At 38.8% G+C, this 20,166-nt stretch overlaps 1 protein-coding gene across 1 annotated transcript in view; it reads right to left on the bottom strand.

Annotated features, from left to right (window-relative positions):
- The window catches only part of Pappa2 (pappalysin 2), a 234,881-nt gene that overhangs the window by 143,993 nt on the left and 70,722 nt on the right, over positions 1-20,166 (bottom strand). The window contains exon 3 of the mRNA XM_005071329.4: positions 6,548-6,693. Coding sequence (XP_005071386.1) covers positions 6,548-6,693 — 146 coding nt within the window. The remainder of the gene's footprint in view (positions 1-6,547; positions 6,694-20,166) is intronic.

The following is a 20,166-nucleotide window of genomic DNA, read 5'->3' as shown; positions in this document are numbered from 1 at the left end:
AAAAGTAATCCTTTGAAATGGCAATTATACTGGAAAGAAATTCCCACTACTTCATAATTTAAGTAAGTTACCAGTGCTGTATTAGTTGCTACTAGTTGAATTTATGGATTAAATTTTTTCATGTTACTGTACAAACACGTGAAGAAGCATGGAGGTTTTTGTAAATCTTTGTGGGAGCACAAAAGGAAAAGATAAGTTTGGGGAGTACTGATGGAGTTGTGTGGAGTTCATTCCACTTCTAAGCATGGCCAGGCTTTGCCAGCTGTAAATCAAGGCATCTCTCAGATTTTTCACTCAGGAGTTTTCTCTGCCACGTGAATTCCAGACTTATCTGTCCTTCAGTGCTCACTTCAAATGTCAGCTGTCTAGGAATACCACCCGTGATGCTTTCAGAAGAGTTTTGCAGTTTCTCTCAATGGGCCTGTCTAGCCCTTTGTTGCTCTACGATACAACAGCAAAAGCATGCGTTTCATATCTGTCTCCCACTAGTGCTGTGCACTGTTCTGTCCTTGCATTCTTCTATTTCTGTATTGCCACAAAATGGCTTCACCACTTGTTCTTTGAATGAATGTTTGCATGCACATGAATGAATGAAGGTTGTGATTATGATATAAGTGACTTACAGAAGTGCTAACTTTGTTTAGTCAAATATTCTGTCTTTGAATCCATAAATTAAAAAAATTTCTTACCCCATTATCATAAAATTAGAAAGACAAAATCATACCAGACAATAGAAATGGTGTTGATGGCAAAGCAGGATGAATCATGGGGTTTCCACAGAGTGGGAGTCATTGGTGATCAGAAACTACTTTTGGTTTTCTAACTTTAAGGCTGGTGTGCTTATGTGCAGGTCACTCAGATAACCTTAAGCATGGTGAGCTGCTGCACACTGATACAAACATAATCCTACCTAGACTCTTGGGAGGGCTGTTCAGAAAATCCTCAATGGTTTCCTCTGCCATGTCATGTCAACAGTCTGCACTGGTATTCTCTTTTTAAATCACAATTATGATTGAGTAGGAAACAACAAATATATACACAAGCAATTTCACACTTAATCAGAGCTGTGAGTTGGTCAGCCCATCTCCTGAAATGCACATTAAGAACCACATAGCAGGAGAGCACTCTCAATCCTTCAAGTTTTAAGAACAAAATGTAAATATCCATAGCTGTTTTTGCAACTAATTGTGAGTCAAAATTTCAGAAGATAAATTATAAATATTTCTTGAGTCATTGCATTGAAATGTAATTCCACCACCAGCTTACTTACATGTCCCTCTGTCTGTAAGAATTCACAGCACTCCTACTCTATCTATAGTTTCCTCCTTATGTATAGGTGTTACAGACCAATTCTTACACCTGTGTGTAATTTGCATGTGTGCAGTTCTCTGTAAGTTTATCACATGTATACAATTACAAAATCACCACCACACTCAAAATACAGACAGCCCATCATTAAAACCTCCCTCGTTGCTGGGCATAGTAGCACATACCTTTAATCTCAGCACCAAGAACTCTTTATACCAGGCTGGTGTTGAACTCAGAGATCTGCTTGTGTCTGCCTCCCAAGAACTGGGATTAAAGGCATGCACCACCATGTTGCAGGGTATTCTCCAATTCATAAGAAATTTGCAAATTCTTCAGGGTGGCCATGTCACTCTAAGTTTTCCACTAGCAAGTATGATAGACCCAGCTTTCATAGACCCTTAGACCCTCACTAGCATGCAGTATTGCTATGGTAGGTTTTTATTTTAGCTCTTTAGATAGGTGTGTGGCAATACTTCATTGCAGTCTTAACTTGCATTTCTGTAGTAGTTAATGAGGTAAAACTTTATTTCTTGTGATTGTTTTTATCTCTGCATCCTCCTTATATAATGTCTGTTTTTATCTTTGCTCATATCTAACTGGAATGCCTAATTTTTCTGTTATTACTGAGTTTTGAGAATTTGTGTGTTCTAAATAGAAGTCATTTCCATATATGTGCTTTTTATTATTTTATAAAAGCCTGTGGTTTCTTTACACATCTTGACAGACTCTTTGTTAGAAAAAGGTTTTCTATGTTGCTGTAATCTAACTGGTGAGTTTTTTATTTTCCTAAACCATGCTTTTGGTATCTTATATATGCACTTTTTGCTTAGGCCTGTCCCAAAGATTTTTGCCTATATTTTCTAATAGGTATTCCATACTTTCATTCTCTACACTTAAGTAGATGCTCTATTTTGACTTAACTTCTCTATCCATTGCAGAGTTCAAACTGAGGCTCATTTTCTGTCCCACGTGGATACACAATTTCTCCAAAACCATTAGTTGAAAACAATTATTGCCTGTTATAGGTATATGGAAGCTATGTACAGTTCTGACTGGCCTGGAACTCACTGTGTAGGTTGTGCTGGCTTCAAGCTCAGACATCTATCTGCCTTGCTTTGCCTCCTGAGTGCTAGGATTAGAGGCTTGCACCCTTATGCCCAGCCCACCTCTTTCATTTTTTATGATAAAATAGATTCCTTTTCTGTCATTGTTTTTATTGATGAGTTCATCTTTTTAGGAACTTATCAATCCACTTCCCCTGTGACTTGTTTTCTCTCTTCAAAACCTTCTATTCTGTTAATTTTTTTCTGATGGAAGCTTATTTTCAACAATTTTATTTCTTGTCTTGATTTTAACACTTCCTTAGTCCTCCTTTTTTGAGTTTAATATGCTAATTTTTTCTGGCTTGATATGAAGACTTTCTTCTTTTCTAATAAACAAAGCTGTAACTTTCCCTTGCTTGTGTCTCCATATGCACAACAATTTTTGTATAACATCTTTTTATAATCATTTTATTTAAAATTGTTTCCTGTTTCCACTATAATTTAGCCTATGGTTAATTAGGAGTATATTGCTTAATTTCTAAATAATCAGGGCATTCCTCATTTTTATTGTCTTATTATTTGATTTCTAGCTTATTTACAATGAGATGAGAGAGAAAAGTTTTACAACTTTCATCCTCTGAAATTACTCTGCGGTCATGAACTCCTTTGATAAGTTTTCCATGGCATATGAGAAGAGCGTTATGTTCTGCTCTGTGTAAATACACTGTCTGATTCTACTAATTGAGTCAAATTTCTAATCATATTTCTCAAATCTCTACATGTCTATTGAATGTTTACTCATCATATCTTTTCTGAGAAAATTATTTAAAACCACCAGCTATGACTGGAGATTTGTCTGTTTGTATAAATGGCTGGGTTTTTTTTCAGGACATGTTAATGGTCAAATCCAAATTCATTACAATTACATCTTCTAATTGAATTTACTCTTTTGTAAAACTAGCCTTATTTATTTCTGATACTACCATCTAACAGTGTACTTCATCTGATGTTAGAAAGCTCTTTTCCTTCGGATTAGTATTTACATGGTATTTACTTTACTTTCCTAGACTTTAAATTTAACTATTTGTGTTCTATATTTAACAATTGTCTCTTTTGTTTTTTCTCAATATATGTTTTTTATTTAAATTAGAAACGTGAATGTTTCACATGTCAGTCCCAGCTCCCTCCCTCTCCTACCCCTCCTCCCTTGATCCTCCACCAGCTCCCCCAGCCCCCCTCCCAATCTCCACATCATTCCCCAGGGAGGGTGAGACCCTCCTTGGGGGGGATCTCTAAAGTCTGCCATTTCATCCTGGGCAGAACCTAGGCCCTTCCCCATGTGTCCAGGCTGAGAGAGCATCCCTCTATTTGGAATGGGCTCCCAAAGCTCATTCATTAACCATGGTGAACACTGAGCTACTACCCAAGGCCCCAGTGATTTCTGTGGCCTCTTCCCTGGCATTACATTCATGGAGTCTGGATCAGTCTCCTGTTTGTCTCTCTTTTGAACATCAGGTAATGGGGTTTAATGGTAGCTTGACAACCTTTTAGTCTGAGCTGGAGCCCATATAATGTTAATGTAAAAACTATATTAGGCTTTCTTAATTACAGTTTCTTTTTTCTTAGATTCTTAAAATTGTGTGTGTGTGTGTGTGTGTGTGGTGGTGGTGGTGGTGGTGTGTGTGTGTAGATATTTGTACATGAGTGTGGGTAATCACAGGGACCAGAAGAGAGTGTCAGAATCCCAAGGTGGTCAGCCACTATCTCTGAATAATATGCCCTTTCCAATTTCATTCTGTCTTTATAGAACTCCAATTTCATTAGAAATTTTAATTATATAATCTAAGGAATTAAATATTTCTCAAGATGTTTTCTTATCTTTTTATCATTTTCCTCTCTGAGTTTCAATTTATATAATTTCTTTTAGGTCTTCAATTTTTTATCATTAGCCTTTTACTAATTTTTTAATTTGAATTACTAGTACTACTTTTTAGTTCTAAAATTTTTACTTGATGATTTCCTATAGATCCCAGTTCTCCTAACAATTTCCCTAGTTTTTATGTATTTTTACACATTAGCCAATTATATATACTAGCCTAATGTCTAAAAGCTCTAATAGTTACATGATCTATGGGTCATATTGTCTTTTGTTGCTGAATTGGTTTTGTTTTCCATCATTTGAGTGTATTTCCTGAAAATATCAAGTGATTTTATATTGACTGCTAGATACTACACATAAAATCATGTAGGGTGATGGTATTGTCTTCCCCTAGAAGTTATCTTCCTTTGCTTGGACAATTAGTACAGAGGCAGGAGGGCTTCCTGTATACAACAACAAAGAGTGTTTCTAGTTGAATTTTAAGCCCAATGTAAACCAGATTTCCCTTCTGTGATGTAACTTTGGAAATCACTGTTCTACTTTTTAATCTCTTAGAAGTCATTTTGGAGTTGGTTTCTTCTAGGCTTTGGCTCTGAAAACACATACCTAAATAATTAGCAAATATTCTGAGAGGAAAATCATGAAGAGGACATCAGTCTCACTTCTGTGCTTCCCATTTCCCTGGGTCTGGGCCTGAACTCTGTCTCTTTGTTAATCGGAAGCAAACTCTAGGTCTGATGTCATCAAGCAGCTAATGTTCGAGCAGTTTATCTACTTTTGCATTGCTAAATGAATATTGACTGTTTTCATATCTAATAAAATTCAAATATATTCAGTAATCAACTCCATCTCAGCAACTCTTGTCAAATGGCAAAATTTATTCCCATAAAGACCAGAAGAATATCGTTTAAGGTTTCAGATTGAGAGCCAGCAGCTGCTGAGTGTACCTTGCTGCCAGAGCCCTTCACACATCCACCAAAAAGGTGATCGGTGGTACCTAGAAACTGCCTCAGTGTTTTTCATCCTTTCTGTTACTGTTTTGATAAAGCAATTAAAATCACCAAACTCACAATTGATTGGATTATTTGACTAGGACCCACTAGTACATGCACTGTCACCAGGAGGGTTACACTAATTCACACTAGCTTTCATGAAGAATACAGGGTACCTCCAGTTTTAGTCATCCTAGAAATGTGACTGAAACCTGTCTGAATTTCCTAGAGTCTCCTTGAGAGTCTGAGCTAAGCAAAAGACCTATCTGATTCCTAGTACAGACTACTAAACCAGGTTTTACAGTTTGGTCACCTTAGTGATTTTTTTCCTTTTAAGCCCTGCTAAGACTTAAAATAGACCCAGCAAAATGGACTTTACCTGAGCAATTTATTTGCATGCAGGGTTATGTGACTGTTGATTAGTTTCTGATTTTTATTTCTTTTCTGTATTTTTTCGAATAGGGATCTCACTCTGTAGCTCAAGGTAATCTTGAAATAGTGATATCTCATGTTTGTTTTCTCAACTATCCATGCCTGACATTATACTTATGAACCATGACAATGAGCACTCATATTTTTTTTATAAAGTTAGCTCTTTGGCAATTCTATACATGTGTATGCTATATTCTAGTTACTTTCTTCCCCATATTCTCTCTTAAATCCCTCAGATGCCTATTGGCCCCACTAAATACCTGTCCCTTTTCCAGATTCATGACAGTTTCATGACCCATTTATCTTAACCATGGTTACCTATGTGACCATTGGAGTGTGACTATCCACTGGAGCCTGGTTGTGTCACCAGTGAATATACAACAGAAGGCAATGACTCCCGTTTCCCTGAATCTATCTGACAGTGAGGGATAGGTCCCCTAAGTCTGTCTTCTAGACTTGTCTGACTGTTGATTAGCCCACTCTAATTCAGACCCAGTGCAGTCATCAGTAGTTATTGAAAGTTCATGAATGCAATATGATTTTTTCACTTTACTTTTTATTTGGTGATACAGTCTCAGTAAGTAGCTTTGAATTGCCTTTGAAACCTGATCACTTAGAACCAACATCCTTAGTAACTAGGCCCATACCACCAGGACTAGATTATAGAGTCAGTTTAGAGCTTTCTGGGTGTTTGATCTACTACATCTTGGTTTTTATTTTGAAACATTTTTATAGACTCACACAACTGTAATTCTAGACCTAAAGCAGTTTTCACTAACTACATATTTTCAGTAAATTCATTGACTACATATTTCTTGTGTTTCCTCTTCCCTTGCCTTACTTTCACAAACTCTTCTCATAGAGTTTAATCTATCATAGTTCATTTCACTTACCCAAGTGACTAACAGCTTCTTTTTCCCAAGGCCATGTAGCAGCACCTGCAAGGTCCTCCCCTACTGAGTTGGCAAAGTAGACATTGAGGAAATGAGTACTGTTGAGCAGCAAGGCCTCCTTTAGCTCCTTTACACTCATGTATGCTCTGGGGAGCAAGCACAAAGAGAGAATATCACACCAAAGGGCAGATAATGCCAGGGCCAGATCTGGTTATTATCATAGTATTTTCATTTGACAAAGATTTTTGGAAGGGTACAGAGGCAAGAGACATGCCTAAAATGAAGTCTAGGAAGAGATGCATTTGAAATATTTTCCCATTAAGTAAAATCCTACTGCTTTGAAAAACCACAATTTCTGCAAGAAGCCTCTAATTTGACTTTACTCTCATTTCTCCTTTTTCATAGGAATTATTTCTTCAATATAAACCCATTGATGTTGATAATTCTTTATTTTGAGAATTATGCTCTGGATGAAGAGGAAAACCTTCAACCTCTCAGCTTTTCATAAGTATCTTCATACTGCCTGGTCCTTGTGATGGCAGGAAGTTCAGTTACATATGTTTTATCATATGTCTATAGCAACCATTATTTTTTTAAAGAAATGGTGAAAAAGTGGCTAGGAAGCAAGTTGTAAGAAGTAAAAATTAGAAGAGTTTGGGAAGTAGAAGACATCATAAAGCTCCTGTAAATGATAGTGTCCATTAACTTCCTTTTTGAATCCCTTAATCCAAAGAAAACCATCCTATCTACTCCTATCTCTTTATAATAACAATGGGTTTTCTGACCAATATTCATGCTGGATAGTTTTATGTCAACCTATCAAAAGCTAGAGGAAGGAACCTCAACTGAAAAAAAAAATTGCCTCCATAAGACCCTACTGTAAGCAAGATTGCATAGCATTTTCTTAATTAGTTATTGATGGGGGAAGGCCCAGTCCATTGTGGGTGGTGCAACCTCAGGGGTCATGGTTCCAGGTTCTACAAGAACGTGGGTTGAACAAGCAATTAGGAGCAAATCAGTAAGCAGCTATACATGGTTTCTGCATCAGCTCCTGTGTCCAGGTTCCTGCATTGAGTTCCTGCCCTGACTGCCTTTGATGATGAGCTGTGATATATAAGTGTGAAAAACTAAGTCCTTTCCTCCCCAAGTTGCTTTTAGTCATGATGTTTCATCACAGCAACAGAAAGCATAATTCAGACACTGTCTTCAACCTAAACAGTTTTATATATGTACTTACACACAGAATTGAAGGTGTGTTAAAACATGACTCTTGCCAGGCGTTGGTGATCCCAGAACTCAGGAGGCAAAAGCAGGAGGATCTCTGTGAGTTTAAGATCAGCCTGATCTACCAAGAAATTTCCAGGACAGGCTCCAAAACAATACAGAGAAGCACTGTCTCGGAAAAAAAAAACAAAACAAACAAACAAACAAAAGAACAACAACATGACTTGCAAAACATCATAGATTATTGATGTAGCCCTTAGGCGCTCTCAGGGATTGAAGGTTGTTCCCTATTGCTGAAGGCACCACTCATTTAGGACACCCAACTCAGAAGATTCAAGCTGAATCTTTTCTGAAAGCCTCTTTCCTGTGGTCTAGCTTCCACAGTTCCAGAAAATACTATGCAAGTTTCAAAGGGAGTGAAGCAATTGAACTAATGATTCTCAACCTTCCTAATATTGTGATCTTTTAATACACTTCTTCATGTTGTGGTAACCCCCAAAAATGAAAGTATTTTCATTGCTACTTCATAACTGTAATTTTGTTACTGTTATGAATTATAATATAAATATCTATTTTTTTCTGATGGTCTTAGGTGATCATTATGAGAGAGTCATTCAGTCCCCAGTGTGGTTGTGACTCACAGGTTGAGAACCACTGAATTAAATAGCCCTACCAAACTGTGACAATGCAGCAATTACCAACATGGCAATATATGCATAAAGATGCAAGAAGTGTCACTTACATATCAGTGGTGATCAACAGATGTCTAGTTGAACTTAAAGGGGCAAATTATACCTTGTCCTGAAAATTTAGTCAGCTCCCTGAGGCTGTTAAGTTCATAGATCTTAGAAAAGAATCTACTACTGCCACTTTCTAGACCATCAGAATTTCTTACAGCATTCTAAATCTTATCCTTATACCCATACATAAGTAGGCTACCAACTCTGTCAAAGAAGCTCCTTTTTACAGAAAATGGAAACTATCACAAAAAAACCACAAGTGATCACAATGCAGAGATTAATGGATTGGGTGTGGCAGATCTGAGGTATGTATATACTTCACAACTTAAGCATCTATGGCTCTGGCGACATTGCAGAAGATAGGAATGGAAAGACTTCAAGGTAGAGGAAAAGGGAGTTTATTATGATAGTACATCTCCTAGAAATTTCAGAGAAACTAAACACATGAAGTCTTACCAATATTGTTGATTAAACATGAACAAGGATGACACCAACAGACATGTCAACATGGACGGGGTTCAGGGGTGAGGGGTAAAATGAGCAGAATCTCACTAGGCTTCAACCATATATAAAGAACTGCAATCAAACTTAGGATGCCTGAGAGCAAGAGAAATAGTCTTCCCCAGGGAAGAGCACACCAATCCAACACAAAATGATCAGATCTGAGAACATAATGTATTATACAGAATGAAAAGATTGTAATTATGTAATTTAAGGAGCAACTAAGCTAGAAGTCACTAGTCCTTAAATTTAAGAAGTACTTCCGACAATGGTCATGTTGTGCCATCCCCCAAAAGAGGAAAAACTAAAGGCAGCTTTTCACAGCTTAATTCAGATAGACATAGTTTTTTAATTTCTTTAGGATTACATTTCATAGCCATTATTCTAACTAGACAAGCCATAGGCATTGCAAGCTCCCAACTCACATTAGGATAACATAAGCCTTCTTCTATTGCTTGTACTGCTTCCCAGCCATGCTGCTCACACCATTTATTTAACTCATGTGTAGAATGTGCTGGCAAGGGACACCCAGGAAATGGAAATCCAAAAAGAGGTAATTTTTGTGTTTCTTGGAACAGAACTAAAACCAGGAATGAAAGCGAAGAAATAAAAAAGGTCATTCCTCTAGACCTTCAGATGCTTTGGAGAAAGGGATTTTTAAATAGTACTTTTATTCACTTGTAATATCTTGGAAAAATAGTTTAGTTTTCGGCACAAGAAATCATCCAAGCTCCATGAGGTGGTATTGGATGTGATCAGAGGGATATTCCTTTAGCTGCTTTCCTGCAAATGCAATGTTTTGGGCTCTTGCCTGGTTTTCCCTGGACTTAGTCATATTCCCTTTGTTTTTCTTGTTTATTAAAAGAATTGCATTATGTTTTACTGATGGTTGGAGTGATGATGACATCATGTAAATTTTTCATGTGGAAATGTTTCAATAAATGGGGGTGTGGAAGAGGAGAAGAAACTAGAAAAGCAGTGGGATAGGTAGGATGAAAGACAGCTTACAAGAAGAACAGGGTACCTGGGATGAAACTCTAGCTCTGACCCCTTTTGTGTTTCCAATTAAAACTGGGACATGGTACTTTTACAATTTGCTCTCTTTTTACTTATTCACTTTGCCTAAATTCTCCTGCTGCTGGCATGACTTCCTTGGGCTATCTGTGTGTTACTACTGGCTTCTCTGTCTTCCATTTGCCAGGCTTGGCCACCATCCATCTGACCTCTCTCAACCCAGCAGTTCAGTTCATTTCTCCTGAGCATCCTCCAAAAGGCCTCTTCCCCTCTAGCTGCAGCATCAGGGGCTGGTTGTGCTAATCCCCCCTTCTTCCTTGCCCAATTCTTTCCCCAGTCATAAATTACTCTTTCAGATGATGTCATGCTAGTGGCAAACAGGGTGTGGTTGCTCATCTTTCTGCACTCACAAAAATATACATAGAGCTTAGTAAGTCTAAGAGGGACTAAATTTTTAAAATCTAGAGACAGTTGGAAACAGCCCCTCATTGAATGGATAAAAGAAACATTTATTTTGCTGGAAAAGATTGTTGATCTGATCTATGTCTATACCAAAGAGGGTCAAAGTGTGGAAATTAGTGTGCCTGTTTCCTATGTATGATGGCTTGTCTTCTGTACCATGCATAGTATTTTAAAACTTACTCAAAGTTAATGAAGTAAATGTCTTAGCTTCTGGACTAACTAATGTACCCAGTACTTGACTCAGATTTAAGAATATATCACTGGATATAAGTTCATAAATTCTAAGCTGAACTTCTTCCTACAGAAAAGATTTACTAAGAAATAAATGATACTAGTGGTCAGGGTTGTTCAAGAGACTCCCACAACATTATAGACTATTTCTGTTGTCTTTGGTTACCTCCCAGAAGTTGAAGGCAAAACACCATGTGCTTCAAACACAGGATCCAGAGGAGCCATGCTGAATCTGACCTGAAAGCCTACTGCCTAAGAACTAACTTACACAGTAATAGAAGGTGCCATGCAAACCTCAAAGGCAAGAAAGAGAACCGCTGATTTTACCCAGTTATGATGAGCTACAACAATAACCAGCAAGTCACAATATCACTAAGGGTGCTATAGTGGCATGACTACCTTGGTGGTAACCAACAGCTCTCCAGTTGGACTTAAGGCTCACTCAACAAGAAGAAAATCATGTCTGGTACTAGAAACCTAGCCAAATCCCTGGGGCTAGTGGTCAGGGTTCTTGGAGAAAAACCTACAACAACCACTTTACTAAACCAGCACAATTCCTAACTACATTTTAAATATTTATTCTTACACCCACAGATAAATATAGGTTTCACCCCTCATCAAAGAATCTTCTTTTTGCAACAGATGGAAACCATTACAGAAAACCACAAACAATCAAAATCCAGAGAAAAAGTGATCATGTGGTACCCAACTTGCAACTCCTACATTTAAGGCTTGGGGATCATAACAGAAGAGGGGGCTGAAAGATTGAAAGAGGCAGGGCATCCGGGAATTTGTTATAGATTGTGTCTAGAAATGTCAAAGAAGCAACAGCCATGAAGTTACATCAACATAGATGCCTCAACAAAACCTAAATAAGGATGCCACCAGTAGACATGCTAACATGAAAGAAGGAAATCTCATGGGACCTCAAGCCTAGCAAAGAATTAGAAACAGCATAATGTTGAAAGCAGGAGAAATAGTCTTTCCCAGGTAAACACACACACACACACACACACACACACACACAAGTTGTCTGATACCAAATAGCACTAAAATTATGTACCTATAAGTAATATCATATAGACAGAGCAAATTTTATTTATACACTAAGGAATATATGTTAAAGAAACATGTATATTAGGAACATATACACATTTATATGTATATTTAAATATATTAACAGTTAGAGAAAAACAGGCCATGAATTTGAGAGTGGGTATTAAATGGAAGACTTAAGAAGGAGGGAACAAAAGTAGGAATGCTATACAGATAAACAAACATATTTTAATTAAAAGTATTTTTAAAAGAGATAGATGAATTTAATATTTGAAAGGACATAAAATGGTGTACATAATTGCAATAAAGTACAGAAGGTTCATAAACCAATCTGAACTGTGTATTAAGAAGTATGAACTATATTTACCTGCTCAGCTTCTGCCAGCATCTACCTTTACTTGCATTCTTCAGGCTCTAGATAAAGATATCCCCTAGGTGAGGTAGTTAATGGCAGTAATCATAGCTCTTGAGAGGCAGAAGCAGGGGAATCTCAAGTTTAAGACCTGCTTGGTATGGGAAACCGACATGTTGAGAAGCAATATATGAAGCTATGATGGACATCTATTCATTGTGGAACTCACAGTCACCCTTCCCACAGTCGCTGTGAATCTCTCGGGAGAAGTATGTATCTCTACACAGGTAGGAAGATAGTCTCCATCACTGAATTAAACACAAATGCCCCCAAGGACTTTCAGTCAAGTCTCTTGAAAAAGAACTTGTGTAAATCTGGGATTTGGGGATGTAGATAAATATAAACCTTCCTGCCATACAGCCTGTTCTTGGGACATAAAGGCCCTCAAAGTACCAACTAGCATTTTTCTCCAGAAAATCAGCATGATTGCAGTGAGTTTTCTCTCCTGTCAAGTTTCTCCTGTCTGAAGGTACCCATCAAGTCAAACAAGTCCTTTTCTCTTTTGTTCATGACACCATCTCCTGCTGCTCCACAATCAGAGAAGGTGATAGTATCTGGTTCAGTGTTCCCTTCATCTCAGCTTCTCTTCATGTTAAAAAATGTCAACATTTATAAGAAACAGCTACAGAAAACAAGGTATAGTTCTTGACTTCCTCCTCACTCATGGCATACACTCCATTTTCCTTTGGCTATCATTCTCATTACCTCCTATTCTTAGATTAAATTTTTAAAATTATTAGTCTCATATATATTTTCACTTCTCTATAATTTCATTTATTTATAAATGCCCCCTCTCTAGGATTATTTATAATCTTCAGTACTCCACCTTGCCCTACTATATCCAATCTTTTATTCTTTAGACTTAGTAGTTGATCTTACCTCTTTATTTGATAATATAATGGAGGCTGCACATCATGAAATTCATCACACTCACAGGTACCCACACTTAAACTTATTTCCTTCTTCACTTATGTTTATTCTTCCCTTTGGTCCCACAGGATGAGGTTTTCTGAGTAAACTATAACTAACACCCTTTCTTTTTCCTTCTTCCTTTCCAATTCAAATTTCCTAAGAAAGTTATTTATTCGTCTTCCATTCACCCATGCACCCCTTAATCCAATTATAGTCTGGCTTTCATCTATATCATATTATCAGAACTGCTTTTTTTTAAAGCTGTCAATGACATCTTCATTTCCTCATCACAACACTGAAAACAAATCCAGCCACTGTGGTATTGGAACCCCTTGTTACATTTTAATTTATTAGCTACTTCTGCTTTAAGCTCTCCACTTCCTTTACTTGATAGCAATGTATTTTCTTGTACCTCCTCCTGTTTTCTGATCAACCCCTTCCCTGTCTCTATGGTGGGTTCCTCTCCCTGCTTCTAGTCCTTCCAGATTATTCTGCTCATACCTCACTCACTTTCCATGTTCTGCGCATAGTTCACTCACTCTCCATGTTATCCTTGGAAAGTCTTTACTCTTAGTTCAAGCACCATCAGTGTCAGGATGATTTTCACATCATCTGTTTAGCCACTCTTACATTTCCCCCCAAGGCTATAGCAATGCACCCTTGCACCCTTAGTAGCAAGCCAACACTTTGACTTAGTTTACCCACAGACCTCTTGGAAGCAACATGTCAATGTGAAAAGTAGCTTCTTAAGAGCACAAGAGAAATAAATGTGTCTGAATTAGTGGAGCATCTAGCAAATCTAAGGACAGTTTTCTCTGTGTGTGGATTTGCCAGAAGTTTGCAGTTTTGGTTATATACAGAAGACATAGGAAATCTGTCTTAAGACTGCCTCAAAATTCTCACCCTACTCTCAGTATCAGATAATTTATAGAGGGGAGAGAGGGGAGAGCACACACACAAGTGTGAGCAAGAGAAGTATGTCATGTGCTGGTACAGAGACAGGCAAAGACCAAAGGAAAGCAGACTAAACAAACACACACACACACATAATCTGTGTTGGGTGAATCACTGGGATTATTCGCCATTCCACAAGACAAGAATCTTGGGTCACTTGCCATATAGGCACTGGGAAAGGCTTGTCTTTCCTCATGCAACATCAGCCAGCATAACAAGTGATTTTTAAAAGACTGCTGCCTAGCTAGCTTCAAGGCAGCAAAGATTCTCCCCTGCAGGCCCCAGTCTGAAAAGCCATGACAAGAGTTAGGGAACTGTTCTCTGAATTCATGAAGAACACCTCTAACTAGAAGTTGAAAACCCTGAATCAGAACAACACATTCCATACAGTGGAAAGCTTTGACCCACAGACCCAAGTGAGTGTCATTAGCTCTCAGGAGAGGGATAAGCAGTGGCAAGTACTTAAATATACCATGGCAGTTACTGACATCCTTTTCCAGTACCTAGAGATATAAGTCGACTCTAGTTGTAATACTCACTGCCCAGCCCATGAGCTACACCCTGTGGTTGTAGAACAAACCACCAAAGATTAACTTGTCTCTCCTTGGAAGACAATCTGAACTCATGCACACACATGTGACCACATAGGCATTATGCACTGTGCATATATAAATGACTAGATAGATAGTCTGTGTCTGCTCATACTTGCAAGATTGTATGTGTGTGAATTTACACATACACACACACACACACACACAAAGAGAGAGAGAGAGAGAGAGAGAGAGAGAGAGAGAGTGACCAAAGAGAGACATCTATACATCTATGCACAAATGATGTGGTTTGGGTGTGAAATGCCTCCATAGGGGCATGTGTTTGAGGACTTTGGCCCCAGCTTATGGTGCTGTTTTGGGAAATCATAGAACCTTTAGGAGGTGGAGTCTTGTAAGAATTTATCCCTTGGGACAGGAATTCAAGTTTATATCTCAGCCCCACTTCTTGTATACTCTCTGCTTTCAGATTACTGATTCATTATTCAGTATCATGGTCCTTCCACCATACCTTCCTGCTGGAACTGTAAATAAAAGTAAGATCTTTCATAAATTGTTTCTCACTGAGTGCTTGCTCACAGCAATTAGAAAAATAACTAATACAACACACTAGAAACATAATGGAGACATGTGAGAGACTGCCATTCAGTTTTTACCCACTCATACACAGTAATCACATAGAGATATCTACACTTATGCACATGTGAGTTACCTCAGTGTGACACTCTGCTCTTGCAAACATGTAAGTGACCACACACAGGCAGGCTATACACATTTGAATGACATTAGAGACAATTAGAACCCGTGTTTACATGAGTGAATACATGAAGGCAGACTGTGCCAATGCACACATGAATGACTACTAAATTTTCAGCTTTATGCACAGAAGTATTTGTTTAAAAATTGCAGTCCATACCTACACACAAATGAGACACTGCCACATAGAGACAGTAGTGACATATAAGTGACTACACAAAGACAGTCTATATCTACTAACACTTGAATGACATCATAGAAGCAATCTGTACTGGGTGCATGTGAATGACCTCACTGATGTCTAGGTACACACCACTAACCTCTTAGAGACAGTCTGTCCCTATGAATATTCTAATGATCCCATAGAGACAGTCTATGCTTATGAACATGTAAGTAACATTCACAGACAATCTGCATTTTCAGACTTGCTAGTGAGCTCATGGATGTAGTCTACAGCAAAGGATAAAGTAAAAATAGCCAATAAGCATAAAAACACTCAACATGTTTAACCACCAGGGAAATAAAAATTAAAACAACACTGAGTTTTGAGAGGTTGCTCAGTCAGTAAAGTGTTTGCCTCAAATCATAGAGACCTGAGTTTAATTTCCAGAACCCATATAAAATAAAGCTGGTACAATAGTATGTGTTTGTGATTCTAGCAATCAATAGGCCAGGCAATTATGCCTGCAGGAGATAGACTCCTCATAGAATCCACAAGTGAGAAATAAAAATCCTAGTACCAAATGTGACATACCCCAGTTATTTGTAAGGTGTCACAGAGACCATCAAAGCAATATAGATTATTACCACCGTTCTTGATTGCTGCAAAAACTTGTTGATAAGACACCACATGATATAATTACAGTTGTACTCCTTCCCGACCCCCAAATGTCAAAAGAATATTAAAGATCAGTGGGAAGAAATATTGTAAATGTGGAGGTCAGGAAAGAATGGGACAAAACGATGTTTCTGACAGGAGCAATGAAATCATGGACTCACTGCAGCTGTGGTTGCCTGCATATGACCAGCACAAGATCAAGCTAATGAACCCTCCAGCATGAAGGAAAGAAGGCTGCTAAGACCCAACCCTAGGTGAGATGGCTGCTAGTAGAGAGTTGGGTTTCTTTAGAAATGTGTTCCCTGGTAGGTCTCCAGTGAATGGCCCAATACTCACGCCTACATAGATAGCAAAAGTTGAAATTACTGGCACGGCCAGCAGAGGCCTGGGGACTGCCACTGTGGTTCCCATCCTGGAAGGAGCCAACCCACCAAGAGACTGCCAGCATCCTAGTCTCTTGTTCTGCCCACTAGACTAGGTAAATCTAAGACTCTTTCCAGGCTGCCTTCCTGTACCTGGTGACTAGGAACTGCACACTGCAGACTGTGGTGGATACCAGAGTATTGGACCTGCTTGCACCTACCAGAAGGGAACCCTGATCACATACCCACCAGGAGAGGAAGAGACTCCTTCTGCACCCACTGGAAGAAGGGAAGGGAAAGAAACAATATAAAAACACACTCAGCTGAATAGTACTCCATTGTGTAAATGTACCATATTTTCTCTATCCACTCTTCACTTGAGGGGCATCTATGTTGCTTCCAAGTTCTGACTATTACAAATAATGCTGCTATGAACATAGTGGAACATATGTCCTTGTTGTATGAATGTGCATCTTTTGGATATATGTCTAAGAGTGGAGTTGCTGGGTTTTGTGGTAGACTGATTCCCATTTTCCTGAGGAATATCCATACTGATTTCCAAAGTGGCTGTACAAGTCGGCACTCTAGCAGTGGAGGAGTGTTCCCCTTTCTCCACATCCTCTCCAGCATAAACTGTCATTGGTGTTTTTTATTTTAGCCATTCTGACAGGAGTAAGATGGTACTTCAGAGTTGTTTTGATTTGCATTTCCCTGATGGCTAGGGAGGTTGAGCACTTTCTCAAGTGTCTCTCAGTCATTTTAGACTCCTCTATTGAGAATTCTCTATTTAGTTCTCTAGCCTACTTTTAATTAGATCATTTGGTGTTTTGGAGACTTGCTTCTTGAGTTCTTTGTAAATTTTGGACATCAGCCTTCTGTCAGATGTGGGGTTGGTGAATGTCTTTTCCCATTCTGTGGGCTGCCTTAATGGAGTACTATTCAGCAGGAAAAAAAACAATGGAATCCTGAAATTTGCAGGCAAATGGATGGCACTAGAAGAAAGCATCCTGAGTGAGGTAACCCAGTCACAAAAAGACAAACATGGTATGTACTTTCTCATATATGGATTTTAGACATAGATCTGGGGAGTGCCAGCCAACACAATCCGGCAGCCAGAGAGTCTGGGAAACAGAACCTTCATCCACTGACTGATGGAAGCAGAGGCAGACTCCCACAGCTAAACACTGAACTGAACTCAAGGAACCCAGTGACAGAGATAGAGGACTAATGAACAAAGGGGTTAAGATTGGGCTGATTTAACCCCCAGAAACAGCTGACCTGAACAAGGGGTATCTGTTGAATCCCAGACTGATGGCTGGGAGCCCAGCATGGGACTGATCAAGACCCCATGTGGGTGTCAGTGAGGAGGCCTAGGCAATCTATGGGGCCTTGAGTAGTAGTTGATCAGTATTTATCCCTGGCACACAAATAGACTTTGGGTGCCTATCCCACAACGAGAGATGCTCTCTCAGCCTGGACTCTTGGGGGAGGGCCTAGGCCCTGCCCTGGATGAAATGACAGACTATGGAACCCCCCATGAAGGGCCTCACCCTCCCTGGGGAAAGAAGTGGGAATTGGGGGAGGGGGACATGGGAGGGTTGGTGGAAGGGCATGGGAGGAGAGGAGAGAGAGGGAGAGGGAGCTGGGATTGACATGTGAAGCAACCTTGTTTCTAATTTAAATTTAAAAATAAAAATGTAAAAAAGAAAGGCAAAAAGAAAAACACTCAGCAACAGAAAAATCAATATGACACCACGAGTCTGGAGACTCTACATAAGCAAGACCCAAACATCCCAATGCAGATGAAGCAGATGAGAATGACCTGAAAAACAACTTCATGAAAATGATAGAGGCCTTCAAAGAGGATATGAGAAAATCCTTTAAAGAGATGGAAGAAAAAAAAAACAAAAATGCAAGAAATGGAGGAAAAGACAAAGCAAAAACGGCAAGAAACAATTCAAACAGTGCAAGGGTTGAAAGCTGAAATAGTAGAATAAAAACCACAGTCTGAGGGAATACTGAAAATAGAAAAGCTGGGCAAACAGTCAGGTACTACAGATGCAAGCATAACCAAGAGAATACAAGAGATGGAAGAGAGAATCTCAGGTGTTGAAGATACACTAGGAGAAATTGATTCATTGACCAAAGAAAACCTTAAGACCAACAAATCCCTAAAACAAAATATCCAGGAAATCTAAGACACTGTAAAAAGACCAAACCTAAGAATAATAGGGATAGAATAAGGGGAAGAAACCCAACTCAAAGGTGCAGAAAACATATTCAACAAAATCATAGAAGAAAACTTTCCCAATCGAAAGAAAGACATGCCAATGAAAGTACAAGAAGCCTACAGAACACTATATAGAGTGGACCACAAAAAAAAAATCCCCTCGGCACATAATAATCAAGACCCCAAATATACAGAATAAAGAAAGAATATTAAGAGCAGCTAAGGAAAAAGGTCAAGTAACATTATAAAGGCAGACCTATCAGAATTACACCTGACTTCTCCATGGAAACTCTGAAAGCCAGAAGGTCCTGGATAGATATTCTACCAACAATAAGACACCATGGGTGGCCGGGAGGTGGTGGCACACGCCTTTAATCCCAGCACTCGGGAGGCAGAGGCAGGTGGATCTCTGTGAGTTCGAGGCCAGGCTGGACGGATAGCCTCCAAAACAATACAGAGAAACCCTGTCTCGTAAAAACCAAAAAAAAAAAAAAAAAGACACCATGGGTGCCAGCCCAGACTACTATACCCAGCAAAGATTTCAGTCACTATAGATGGAGAAAACAAGATATTCCATGTCAAAACCAGATATAAACAATACATATCCACTAACCCAGCCCTACAGAAGGTTCTGGAAGGAGAACTCTAACCCAAGAAAGTTATCTACAGCCAGAAAAACATAGCAATAGATAATCCCACTTTACCAACAGCCAAAAGAAAAAAAGGGGTGGAAATGCACACACAATTCCACCACAAACAACAATTCCAAAACAAACAAGAATGAACAATCAATGGTCATTAACATCCCTCAAAATTAATGTAATGGTCTTAATCACCCATAAAAAGACATATGCTAACAGAATGGATTCGAAGACAGAACCCATCCTTCTGCTACACACAAGAAACACACTTCAGCTTCAAAGACAGACATTACCTCAGAGTTAAGGATTGGGAAAAGATTTTCCAATCAAATGGACCCCCAAAAACAAGCAGGGGTAGTAATTCTAATATCTGACAAATAAGACTTTAAATTGAAATCAATCAAAAGGGATTAAGGAGGTCATTTCATATTCATCACAGGAGAACTCCACCAAGATGAAGTCTCAATTCTGAACATCTTTGCCCCAAATACGAAGGCACCCACGTTTGTAAAAGAAACATTACTAAAACTCAAAACACACATAAAACCTCACACACTTATAGTGGGAGAATAGTGGGAGACTTCAACACCCCACTCTCACCACTAGACAGGACTACCAGACAGAAACTCAACAAAGAAACAAAGGAACTATTAGAAGTTGTGACCCAATTGGGTTTAGCAGACATCTATAGAACATTCCATCCAAACACAAAAGAATATACCTTCTTCTCAGCACCAC

Source organism: Mesocricetus auratus, unplaced genomic scaffold, assembly GCF_017639785.1.
Source record: "Mesocricetus auratus isolate SY011 unplaced genomic scaffold, BCM_Maur_2.0 Super-Scaffold_100676, whole genome shotgun sequence".
NCBI lineage: Eukaryota > Metazoa > Chordata > Mammalia > Rodentia > Cricetidae > Mesocricetus > Mesocricetus auratus.
Note: the sequence above shows the minus strand (reverse complement) of the source record. Positions and strands in the feature narration are given on the sequence as shown.